Genomic DNA, 12364 nt, shown 5'->3' with positions numbered 1-12364 from the left:
TAGCTAGTTAGCGGTGCGCGCTAGTAGCATTTCAATCGGTGACGTCACTCGCTCTGAGACCTTGAAGTAGTTGTTTCCCTTGCTCTGCAAGGGCCGCGGCTTTTGTGGAGCGACAGGTAACGGTGCTTCGAGGGTGACTGTTGTCGATGTGTGCAGAGGGTCCCTGGTTCAAGCCCAGGTAGGGGCGAGGAGAGGGGCGGAAGCAACACTGTTACATTGATGCTGTTGACCCGGATCACTGGTTGCTGCGGAAAAGGAGGAGGTCAAAAGGGGGGTGAGTGTAACCGGTGTGAAATGGCTAGCTAGTTAGCGGTGCGTGCTAGTAGCATTTCAATCGGTGACGTCACTCGCTCTGAGACCTTGAAGTAGTTGTTTCCCTTGCTCTGCAAGGGCCGAGGCTTTTGTGGAGCGACGGGTAACGGTGCTTCGAGGGTGACTGTTGTCGATGTGTGCAGAGGGTCCCTGGTTCAAGCCCAGGTAGGGGCGAGGAGAGGGACGGAAGCAACACTGTTACACCAAGAAGGCCAGTTTTATTGCTTCTTTAATCAGCACAACAGTTTTCAGCTGTGCTAACATAATTGCAAAAGGGTTTTCTAATGATCAATTAGCCTTTTAAAATGATAAACTTGGATTAGCAAACACAACGTGCCATTGGCATATCTTATTGGTCCAGGTTGTCCCTCCCCGTTTCAGTCTATTTTCTTTTCTGGTGCCCTGTTACACTTACCTCTGGATGGTCCAGGACATGGTGACAGGGAAGTATTCCTCCTTGCTGAGAACCTCCATCAGGTTCTTCCTGCTGGGGGGGCTTATGGTCCACAGGGAGTTGGAACTGCCCTCCAGCTCCGCCACAGTCACGTCCTCTGACGTGTACGCCTCCAGGAACTGCATCGCTGACTGCATTGATAGAATTATTGAAATATTACAACTACCCAAAAATACTGTACAACACTTAGATGCACAAAGTCCCTTTTGAGTGGGACAAGACAGGTCTTTGTTATAGTAATACACATTCATTCAATACACAGTCATATATTCAAACCAGAATGTAATAGTATTCAAACCTATATCATCACAAGATATTTGGAAATCCTGAGAAATATTTGAAATATTTGTTGTATTGTATGGCCTAAGATTATGATTTAGAAAGCAAGCTGTAAAATGGGTGGTCTTCTTACCGGAATGTAATTGTATGAATTCATGAAGTCTGCAAAATCTGCTTTGCTGATGTCCTTCAGTTGATTTTGCTGGGCACTCATAGTGAAGATGGGCTGAAGGAAGAAATACCAACGTTATAATATTAAAATAGATATAAATGTGACATCTGACAAAAGTCAGTAAAAGAAATGAAAACGTCTACACACCTTAGATCCCAGAGCTATAGATAGAGTCTGGATTGCGGTTTCTACCAAAATGTGTTAACATGGGGTCCAGTGTGCAAAATGGCGGCCAAACTGCCTCTCTATATAAGACTGTGGTCAACATGAGTGGCGCTACCTGAAAGCCTCCCAGGGTGATGGTGACCGACACGTCCAGAGGTTTGTTGACCACCCCGGCCACGGACTTGACCAGCGACATGAAGAGCAGCGGGAACCAAACGATGCAGATGAGCAGCATGACAATCAAACCTCCCATCCCATACTTCACCACCTTCTTCTTCTTCTGCCCGCGAGGCTGGGGGTACCTCTGGTAAACATACAGGAATAGAACAAATTGTTCCAGGAAATAAACTATCAAGTTTAGTTACAGTTTCTATGAATTTTTTTAAACTTGGTGCGCCGTGTGAGGATTGTCCTGCATAGACTTGCTGTATCTCATTTCCACATAGCCTCTCTGACAACATACTATCTTCTTCCACTCTAAGCATCATTCAGAGATGGATAGGGAGGTCCTAGAGGAGAACTAACACAGCGGGCCGTGGTCCCTCACCTTCTCTGACATCCTCCAGCACTTGAGGACAAAGATATGGGCGTAGATGTCCTCTACACAGATCCAGCTGGACAGGCTGAGGGTGGTGTCCGTCCACACCCAGTCCATCACCGCTCGCAGCTCCGTCAGGAATGGGACCAGGCGGAACCTGGGGACCAGGACAACGTTAGGGCAATGTTAGGACAACGTTAGGGCAACAATAGGGCAATGTTAGGGCAATGTTAGGACAACGTTAGCACAACGTTAGGACAATAGTAATGAAGCAGCTTATGGCAGGCAGCCATTGGTGGCCATAAGCCAAACATCTGTACTCTTGAGCCGCCGGTTCTGGACCCATAGAGATGTATAGAGGGCACACTTCCCACTAGATGGTGAAGCCCTCTATGGGCTTTGATATTACAGAAGCGATCAATGGCAAAGATCAGAGGTGCACCCTCTTTACATTTCTATGGACAGCAGCTGTCATGACATTTCTCCAAACAGCCTTTCTCCGCTAGCTCGAGAACTAAATGAGGAAACAAGTCGAGATCGGATCATGGAAACATGCGCCTGGTAGAGATATGATTCTGAAAGTAACACACACGTTACTTGACAAAGTAACTATATTTATATTACCCAGTTTTTAAAAGTAAAGCGATCCACATTACTAGTTACTCATAAAAAGTAATCTGATTACCTAATGCACTACTTTTGAAACGCATTACCCCCAACACTGCTTATGAGTCTCTTTTCATTATTGTATTCTCAATTGGTGATTGTGGTCACAAGTGGCCTCAAGAGCACTCACCCTTGGAAGAGGAAAAGGTTGAGGTAGTTGTAACTCTTGGTGAGGAAGTTGCCCAGGACGCGGGTGGGGTAGCCACAGCGGATCTGATAGGCCGACAGGCCAAAGTAGATGCACTTGACGAAGTACCACAGCTGGGCCACTGTGTTCTGACTGAACCGTCTGGTGAGTGACATGGAAACAATGTTAATGTGCATTTTCAAAGTAACATGAAAACCTAATTATGCGTTACTTACTAATGCAACTATTTAGTAAGCAATGGATTTAAAAGAAAGAGGGAACTGGTTATGACTAAATGATTAAATAACTAAATAAATACATGTTATTCCTCCACATTCATACCTCTCTGTGACTCCAGGCAGGATGAAGAACATCCAGAAGTGGATACCAAACACCAGGATGACCTGGAAGATGACTTTTCCCATGACGGTCTTGCGAAGGTAGAGGGCTCGGTCGATGATCATGGTGCCAAACTGGATCAGCACCATCACCAGGAAGGCTTCGGGAACCTGGTCCTCCGACAGGGAAGAAGTGATGTCAGCCGCCGCAGAGTGTTTCTGTTGGGGTACAGGAAGACATGTTATGGTATTCATTTGGATATTTTTTTTGTTTTTTTGTTTGAAGTTCAAAAGTGTTCTTGTCCATTTAGGGACAATTGAAATTCATTACACTGGGTTTCAATCACAAACACAATGAATAACGACAGTTTATACTAGAATTGTATCACTGACATATCATATATCAAACTTACCCCAAAAGCCCAGAAGCCGAAGACGATGATGATGAAGTCGACGGTGTCGGCCAGGAACATGAGCACATAGACGTCTGTCACCGCACTGTACTCTGGGTGGATCAGGTTGTAGAAGAACTGACGGATGGGGATGTAGATCTCCAGAGTTCTACAGGGAGGCAAAGAAACAATGATCTGTTCATGTAAACAAAGTAGACAAGATAAACTAAATACCTTTATGAACGGTTAATGTCGTTTTTAACTGTTTGTGTGCATCAAAATCAATCAGGCTTAGAGATTCACAGTAAAGCCACCATTTCATAATTTATTATCCTGAAAAGTGACTGAATCCTGCCAGTTAGCAGCCTAATAACAGTAATATGGCACCTTCAAGTCAGTACACCTACCTTCTGACAGTGAAGCTCTTGGCTTTGATGAGCTGCTCTCTGAGTTTCTCCAGGATCATCTCCTTCTTGCTCCGCAGGCTGTCCCCTCTCCGCAGGCTGTCCCCTCTCCGCAGGCTGTCCCCTCTCCGCAGGCTGTCCCCTCTCTGCAGGCTGTCCCCTCTCCGCAGGCTGGGCCGTGAGCTCACACTGTCTGTGGAGTCACCAGGTTTGGAAGACATAGGGCTCACAAATGATATTCAGTTGGTTCATAATTCAAAGTCTAGATATTTCCCCCAAACGTATCTAAGCCCAACAAGGGAGTGATTCTTCAGCACATAAGAGCCATCGAGACTCGTGACCTCACCTCCTTTGGAGTGGGCGGAGCGCATGGTGCACTGGGAAAGGTGGGAGGCGGAGCTGGAGCTCTTGCGGCGCAGTGGGGTGGGGGTGGACAGGGAGTGGAAGCGGTGGGGGAAGCGGGCGCGGACCGACTCCAGCAGGGAGCTGCTGCCCCCCGAGGCCTGCTTCTTCACTGGCCTGGAGCTGGTCCTCTTCTCCCTCTCATGCTGGTGCTGCTTGGGGGTTTCCCCCCCTCCTCCCCTGGGGTCATCCTCATCCCACAGCCCATGACACTGGAGGTCAACACCAAGGAATAGGATGGTTAAGCCATTCAGTGTGCTAAATATAACTGTGTATCAATACAGGTAATAAATCAGAATTAACAACATAGTTAAAGGTGTAGTCCACTTTTTTTTTGTAAACCTTATTTTCGAAAAAGTGAACTATCCCTTTAAAGGAATAACCATGTACTGTAGCTGATAGGCATCACACCTAGCAAGACTTAGTGGGCACCTTGAGAATAGATCGGTGGAAGAACAGAGCTAGCAGCTGAACCAGGTCATAGTGCACATATCCCTCCTTCTTCTCCACACCGATGATGTTGGGAGGATGGAACGGTTTTGACTTGTCCAGCTCAATGTTCTGGTTGAAGGGGAAGAAACCAAACTGGAAGAAGTACTTGATCACAATGGTGACCTGGTGGTACAGAGAGAAGGGGAAACACATTCAAAAACATATAGCAGCTGCCTGAGTGATAAAATCAAGAAATAGCAACATTGTCTATCAACACAAATAATTATTGAGTACAGTGCAGTAACACTGAGCATGTTTAAACAACAACTTTATTTTTCATAGCTGGATAAAGCAAAATGTGTCACTTGAGAATGCCAGAAAGAAACAAATATATTCATGAAAATGATGAAATATAATTTTTTAAGGGATGGTTCACCTTAATAATTTGGGTGAACTATCTCTTTAAAACGGCAAAGGACCAGGGGTCAGGGCAGATTTACATTGATAAGAGCCTGACTAATGTCCAACTAGCTAGCTGGCTAATCTAATTTGAATGACGCATCAACACCTGATCAACACAGCACCGGCTTTTTATTCCACCAGCCCCCGTTTCTAGAAGGATGTGGACTGTGGTGTGAGGGGATGACAGAGGCTCGCCTTGTAGGACACTGTTACTGACTACTGCCGAGGTGTGGTGGTCTCTCAGGTGCTTATAGCTGCTAAAGCATCACCCAGGTGGGTGCTACACTTTCGGTGGTGGACTGTCCAGCCTACCTACAGAGCAGGAGTAGCTGTGAACTTCTGAGACAGAGGTGCCTGATGATGTCTGACTGATGTTTCTCCCTCCCTGGCTGCACCATCGCCGACACCTCCACTTAAGCTAGTTACTCCTTTACTGAACTGCATAATGATCTGGCTGTGGAAGACCATCTCCCATGAACTGCATGTTTCCTGAATTTATAAAAAATTTGTTTAAAGCGACTGAGATTCTGTATAAAAAGCGCTATATAAAATAAATATACAGTATTATTTATTATTAATGTGCTTCTGTGTGTTAATACCTCTGTGTAGACGATAGCGGTCATCCAGAAACGTTTGCTAGGCCTGGGGACCGACAGCATGGCCCAGAGGAAGATGAAGATGGGCAGGACGAGGGTGGCCACGGACGCTGAGATCATGTGGTTGAGGATGATGACCAGGAAACACACCATCTCTGAGTGGGCCACCAGCATGTTGTACAGGGCATAAAGCAGCTGCAGCAGCGCCGGCTGGTCGCCGTAGAAACGCTCTGAATCCTCCAACTCTTCATCGTAGAACATCCTGATGGAGAAAGGGGGGGGAGAGACAAAGAGGGGAGAGAGAGAGAGAGAGAGAGAGAGAGAGAGAGAGAGAGAGAGAGAGAGAGAGAGAGAGAGAGAGAGATATGGAGAGAGAGAGAGAGAGAGAGATGTGGAGAGAGGGAGAGAGAGAGAGAGAGAGAGAGAGAGAGATGTGGAGAGAGGGAGAGAGAGAGAGAGAGAGAGTGAGATGTGGAGAGAGGGAGAGAGAGAGAGAGAGAGAGAGAGAGATGTGGAGAGAGAGAGAGAGAGAGAGAGAGAGAGAGAGAGAGAGAGAGAGAGAGTGAGATGTGGAGAGAGGGAGAGACCGGAAGAGAGGAAGAGGAAGAGAGATAAGGTCTATGAAGGTGGACTCTAAAAATTCTAAAGCCTTTAGAATTGTCAAACAAACAAATCTTTAGCCTTGACTGGATCTCGATTTCAGGCTTTCTAATAGCTGAGAGATGAACGAGATTTGGAAGTATTTTAATTGGCAATGCAAGACAAGCTGCGATGAAATACAATACCTATTGCGTAGCAGATCGCTGGCCGTCAGCTCGTGGGTGAGCGAGGGAAACGCGGCGCTCGTGACGCCCGACAGAAAATCAGACTTCTCGTCAGGTGTCACCACAACCAACCTCTTCTCATGATGCGTCCTACTGGATGAGGCCCGCTCAGCCCCCTCCCTGTCCAGGCCCGTGGCTCTGCTGTACGATGCCCCCTCCCTGTCCAGGCCCGTGGCTCTGCTGTACGAGGCCCCCTCCCTGTCCAGGCCCGTAGCTCTGCTGTACGAGGCCCCCTCCCTGTCCAGGCCCGTAGCTCTGCTGTACGAGGCCCCCTCCCTGTCCAGTCCTGTAGCTCTGCTGTACCAGGCCCCCTCCCTGTCCAGGCCTGTGGCTCTGCTGTACGAGGGGGGGATGTCTGTGTCTGTGGGGGTTGTACTGGGGAGGTCTGCCTGGTAGAGCTGGAGCTCACTCTGGTGGGCGTAGCACGGTCCCCTCCCCCACCCTGCCTGTTCGGCTTCCAGGACGCTGTCCCCGCTGTCCCAGTCCATACCCCTGGACCTGGAGAGAAGACCCCCATCACGGTCCATGTACAGCCCCATAGAGGTAGAGGTGGATGGGGTCTCAGTGTAAGAGGAGTGGGGGTCTTGGAGGTCCTGGTCTGGCTCCTCGATGGTGTCGGTGGTCTCCTGGCGGGAGCAGAGGGCTGTGCACTGGGTGTGCTCACTAGTAGGGAGAGAGAGGCAAGATAATGGAGTGTTCATGTGCTGGAACTCATCTGTCCACAACTCTTAATTCCAGTATTACTAGTCAATAATCCACATACTGTGTATCTACTGTATTTGGAAGCTTTTGTCACATGGTGCATATATTCAACATCGTTCCCATGGGGGACTTCATGGAGAGGAAGTGTATGAATTGCCTGGCTGGCCATAGAGAGGATGTATAGTGATAATTCAGATAGAACAGTAAACAGGTATATTCCATTGTTTTAATAAAATACATCTGGAATACGGTATAAGCCAATCAGCATCCAGGACAGGAACTATCTATTGTATTACCTAATTTACTCAAGATAATGAAACACAGAAATAGAGTTTGTTTACACACACGGCTGTTGGTAGAGTAGAGAGTGAAGGATGAAGGTAGAGAAGAGTAGAGAGTGAAGGATGAAGGCAGAGAAGAGTAGAGAGTGAAGAATGAAGGTAGAGAAGAGTAGAGAGTGAAGGATGAAGGCAGAGAAGAGTAGAGAGTGAAGGATGAGGGATGAGAAGAGTAGAGAGTGAAGGATGAAGGTAGAGAAGAGTAGAGAGTGAAGGATGAAGGCAGAGAAGAGTAGAGAGTGAAGGATGAGGGATGAGAAGAGTAGAGAATGAAGAATGAAGGTAGAGAAGAGTAGAGAGTGAAGGATGAAGGTAGAGAAGAGTAGAGAGTGAAGGATGAGGGATGAGAAGAGTAGAGAGTGAAGGATGAAGGTAGAGAAGAGTAGAGAGTGAAGGATGAAGGCAGAGAAGAGTAGAGAGTGAAGGATGAAGGTAGAGAAGAGTAGAGAGTGAAGGATGAAGGCAGAGAAGAGTAGAGAGTGAAGGATGAGGGATGAGAAGAGTAGAGAGTGAAGGATGAGGGATGAGAAGAGTAGAGAGTGAAGGATGAAGGTAGAGAAGAGTAGAGAGTGAAGAATGAAGGTAGAGAAGAGTAGAGAGTGAAGGATGAGGGATGAGAAGAGTAGAGAGTGAAGGATGAAGGCAGAGAAGAGTAGAGAGTGAAGGATGAAGGTAGAGAAGAGTAGAGAGTGAAGGATGAGGGATGAGAAGAGTAGAGAGTGAAGGATGAAGGCAGAGAAGAGTAGAGAGTGAAGGATGAAGGTAGAGAAGAGTAGAGAGTGAAGGATGAAGGCAGAGAAGAGTAGAGAGTGAAGGATGAGGGATGAGAAGAGTAGAGAGTGAAGGATGAGGGATGAGAAGAGTAGAGAGTGAAGGATGAGGGATGAGAAGAGTAGAGAGTGAAGGATGAAGATAGAGAAGAGTAGAGAGTGAAGGATGAAGGTAGAGAAGAGTAGAGAGTGAAGGATGAGGGATGAGAAGAGTAGAGAGTGAAGGATGAACGTAGAGAAGAGTAGAGAGTGAAGGATGAGGGATGAGAAGAGTAGAGAGTGAAGTATGAAGGCAGAGAAGAGTAGAGAGTGAAGGATGAAGGTAGAGAAGAGTAGAGAGTGAAGGATGAAGGCAGAGAAGAGTAGAGAGTGAATGATGAAGGCAGAGAAGAGTAGAGAGTGAAGGATGAAGGTAGAGAAGAGTAGAGAGTGAAGGATGAAGGCAGAGAAGAGTAGAGAGTGAAGGATGAAGGCAGAGAAGAGTAGAGCGTGAAGGATGAAGGTAGAGAAGAGTAGAGAGTGAAGGATGAAGGTAGATAAGAGTAGAGAGTGAAGGATGAAGGTAGAGAAGAGTAGAGAGTGAAGGATGAAGGCAGAGAAGAGTAGAGAGTGAAGGATGAAGGCAGAGAAGAGTAGAGAGTGAAGGATGAAGGTAGAGAAGAGTAGAGAGTGAAGGATGAAGGCAGAGAAGAGTAGAGAGTGAAGGATGAAGGTAGAGAAGAGTAGAGAGTGAAGGATGAAGGTAGAGAAGGGTAGAGAGTGAAGGATGAAGGCAGAGAAGAGTAGAGAGTGAAGGATGAAGACAGAGAAGAGTAGAGAGTGAAGGATGAAGGCAGAGAAGAGTAGAGAGTGAAGGATGAGGGATGAGAAGAGTAGAGAGTGAAGGATGAAGGCAGAGAAGAGTAGAGAGTGTAGGATGAAGGTAGAGAAGAGTAGAGAGTGAAGGATGAAGGCAGAGAAGAGTAGAGAGTGAAGGATGAAGGCAGAGAAGAGTAGAGAGTGAAGGATGAAGGTAGAGAAGAGTAGAGAGTGAAGGATGAAGGTAGAGAAGAGTAGAGAGTGAAGGATGAAGGCAGAGAAGAGTAGAGAGTGAAGGATGAAGGTAGAGAAGAGTAGAGAGTGAAGGATGAAGGCAGAGAAGAGTAGAGATTGAAGGATGAAGGTAGAGAAGAGTAGAGAGTGAAGGATGAAGGCAGAGAAGAGTAGAGAGTGAAGGATGAAGGTAGAGAAGAGTAGAGAGTGAAGGATGAGGGATGAGAAGAGTAGAGAGTGAAGGATGAGGGATGAGAGGAGAGAAATAGAAGGAGGAGTTTTGTTTGTCATTTCCTACCTGGCCTGGCTGCCTCCGCTGTCAGCTGAGGAGGTGGACATTAGATTCAGCCCATCCATCTTGCAGAGTTTAGGACGGGCACGCTCGCTGGTCTTGGGCACCTGGATGTTGTCAGGACCCATGTCAGTGTGGTCCAGAGTGGAGCGACAGGAGTAGAGCAGTGTGCTCTCTGTGTACGCACTGGAGAAATACACACAGACAGATGAAGTTTGATGCAGTGTTCTACACAGACTATGGACCATGCATTACCTTCTGTGGTGTGTGTGTCTGCGTGCCTGTGAGTGTGGATGTGTTTAACTATTCTTGTGGGGACCAGAAGTCCACACAAGAATAGTAAACAAACAGAAATTTGACCAACTGGGGACATTTTGTTAGTCCCCACGAGGTCAAATGCTATTTCTAGGGGGTTTAGGGTTAAGGTTAGAATCAGTGTTAGGGTTATAATTACATTAAGGGTTAGGGTTAGGAGCTAGGGGTAGTTTTAGGGTTAGGGTTAGGGTTAAGGTTAGGTTTTTGGGTTAGGGTTAAGGTTAGGTTTTTGGGTTAAGGTTAGGGTTAGGGTTAGGGTTAAGGTTAGGGTTAGGGTAAGAGTATGGGTTAGGGTTAGGTTTAGGTTAAGGTTTAGGGAAAATAGGATTTTTAATGGGACTGAATTGTGTGTCCCCACAAGGTTAGCTGTACAAGACTGTGTGTGTGTGTGTGTGTGTGTGTGTGTGTGTGTGTGTGTGTGTGTGTGTGTGTGTGTGTTTTTACCTTTATTTAACTAGGCAAATCAATTAAGAACAAATTATTATTTACAATGACGGCCTACCTGTGTGAGTGTGTGTATGAGTGTGTGTAAGTGTGTGGGTGTGTGTGTGAGTGTGTGTATGAGTGTGTGTGTGAGTGTGTGTGTGAATGTGTGTGTGAGTGTGTGTGTGAGTGTGTGTATGAGTGTGTGTGTATGAGTGTGTGTATGAGTGTGTGTGTGTGTGTGTGTGTGTGTGTGTGTGTGTGTGTGTGTGTGTGTGTGTGTGTGTGTGTGTGTGTGTGTGTGTGTGTGTGTGTGTGTGTGTGTGTGTGTGTGTGTCTGCGCCAGGCCAGAGTCTAGGCAGAGAACAGAATGCCTGTGGGTAATAGTGCTCTCAGGACAGAACAGAGCAGAACAGAACAGAGCAGAACAGAGCAGAATAGAGCAGAACAGAGCAGAACAGAACAGAGCAGAACAGAACAGAACAGAGCAGAGCGGAACGGAGCAGAACAGAGCAGAGCAGAACAGAACAGAGCAGAAAATAACAGAGCAGAACAGAGCAGAACAGAACGGAACAGAACAGAGCAGAACAGAGCAGAAAATAACAGAGCAGAACAGAGCAGAACAGAACGGAGCAGAACGGAGCAGAATGGAGCAGAACAGAGCAGAACAGAGCAGAACAGCACAGAGCAGAACAGAACAGAACAGAACAGAGCAGAGCGGAACGGAACGGAACGGAGCAGAACAGAACAGAGCAGAACAGAACAGAGCAGAAAATAACAGAGCAGAACAGAGCAGAACAGAACGGAGCAGAACGGAGCAGAATGGAGCAGAACAGAGCAGAACAGAGCAGAACAGCACAGAGCAGAACAGAGCAGAACAGAGCAGAACAGAGCAGAACAGCACAGAACAGAGCAGAACAGAGCAGAACAGAGCAGAACGGAGCAGAAAGGAGCAGAACAGAACAAAGCAGAACAGAACAGAACAGAACAGAACAGAGCAGAACAGAACAAAGCAGAACAGAACAGAACAGAACAGAACAGAGCAGAACAGAACAGAGCAGAACGGAGCAGAACAGAGCAGAACAGAACAGAGCAGAAAGGAGCAGAACAGAACGGAGCAGAACAGAGCAGAACAGAACGGAGCAGAACAGAGCAGAACAGAACAGAGCAGAACGGAGCAGAACAGAGCAGAACAGAACAGAGCAGAAAGGAGCAGAACAGAACGGAGCAGAACAGAGCAGAGCAGAACGGAGCAGAACAGAACAGAGCAGAACGGAACAGAACAGAGCAGAACAGAACAGAACAGAGCAGAACAGAACAAAGCAGAAAGGAGCAGAACAGAACAGAGCTATGCGGTTTCATGCTGCCAGGCTGGTTTAAAACCCTTTACAAACCCAGGAGCCTGGCACTCCTCAGTCTCAAATAAATAACAGAATACCACTAAAATAGACAACCGTGTGGAACAACAAGAAGCACAGAAATACAGAAAGCTAAGTCATGTCAAAACAACCCTACAACATAACCGCTGAATATTGAATAATTATACTGTCAAACGGTTATGTAACGTAAGTGTTTATCGTGTAATGGTAGCCGTGCTGAGATGGGATAACTTGAGCAATACTTGGCTCGATTCACCAGGCGTGGGTTTTATTACACACAGATGGAATGCAAATCAAGTTCCAATCTGATCTCTGAAAGAGTGCTACTGTCATCTGCACAGCATGACATCTTTCAAAAACAGCCAATATCATTTTGGATTATTTTATTTCGTTTCCCTTGACGTTTTGAGTATTATAACTGCAAGGTACTAAAGTAGCGTGTGCTTACTACAATATCCTTGGAGTATCAAGAAGCAGCTAAACAGCCTTCTCTTCTATAATAATAATAATAACTATAAATGCCATTTAGCAGACGATTTTATTCAAAGCA

The 12364-nt window shown here is 46.6% G+C and overlaps 1 protein-coding gene across 1 annotated transcript in view; it reads right to left on the bottom strand.

Moving 5' to 3' along the window:
• Positions 1 to 12364, bottom strand: part of LOC311109253 (piezo-type mechanosensitive ion channel component 2-like) — a gene marked incomplete at its 5' end in the record, with an annotated part of 193925 nt that overhangs the window by 5129 nt on the left and 176432 nt on the right. The window contains 14 exons of the mRNA XM_084152091.1: positions 728 to 897; positions 1179 to 1271; positions 1498 to 1686; positions 1930 to 2077; positions 2717 to 2875; positions 3056 to 3270; positions 3465 to 3612; positions 3851 to 4040; positions 4194 to 4461; positions 4682 to 4864; positions 5743 to 6001; positions 6525 to 6761; positions 6906 to 7226; positions 9704 to 9883. Coding sequence (XP_084008217.1) covers positions 728 to 897; positions 1179 to 1271; positions 1498 to 1686; positions 1930 to 2077; positions 2717 to 2875; positions 3056 to 3270; positions 3465 to 3612; positions 3851 to 4040; positions 4194 to 4461; positions 4682 to 4864; positions 5743 to 6001; positions 6525 to 6761; positions 6906 to 7226; positions 9704 to 9883 — 2760 coding nt within the window. The remainder of the gene's footprint in view (positions 1 to 727; positions 898 to 1178; positions 1272 to 1497; positions 1687 to 1929; positions 2078 to 2716; positions 2876 to 3055; positions 3271 to 3464; positions 3613 to 3850; positions 4041 to 4193; positions 4462 to 4681; positions 4865 to 5742; positions 6002 to 6524; positions 6762 to 6905; positions 7227 to 9703; positions 9884 to 12364) is intronic.

This window comes from Coregonus lavaretus (assembly GCF_964263955.1).
Source record: "Coregonus lavaretus genome assembly, chromosome: 34".
NCBI classification, from domain to species: domain Eukaryota; kingdom Metazoa; phylum Chordata; class Actinopteri; order Salmoniformes; family Salmonidae; genus Coregonus; species Coregonus lavaretus.
The sequence above is the reverse complement of the archived record's forward strand: the minus strand, read 5'-3'. Positions and strand labels throughout refer to the sequence as shown.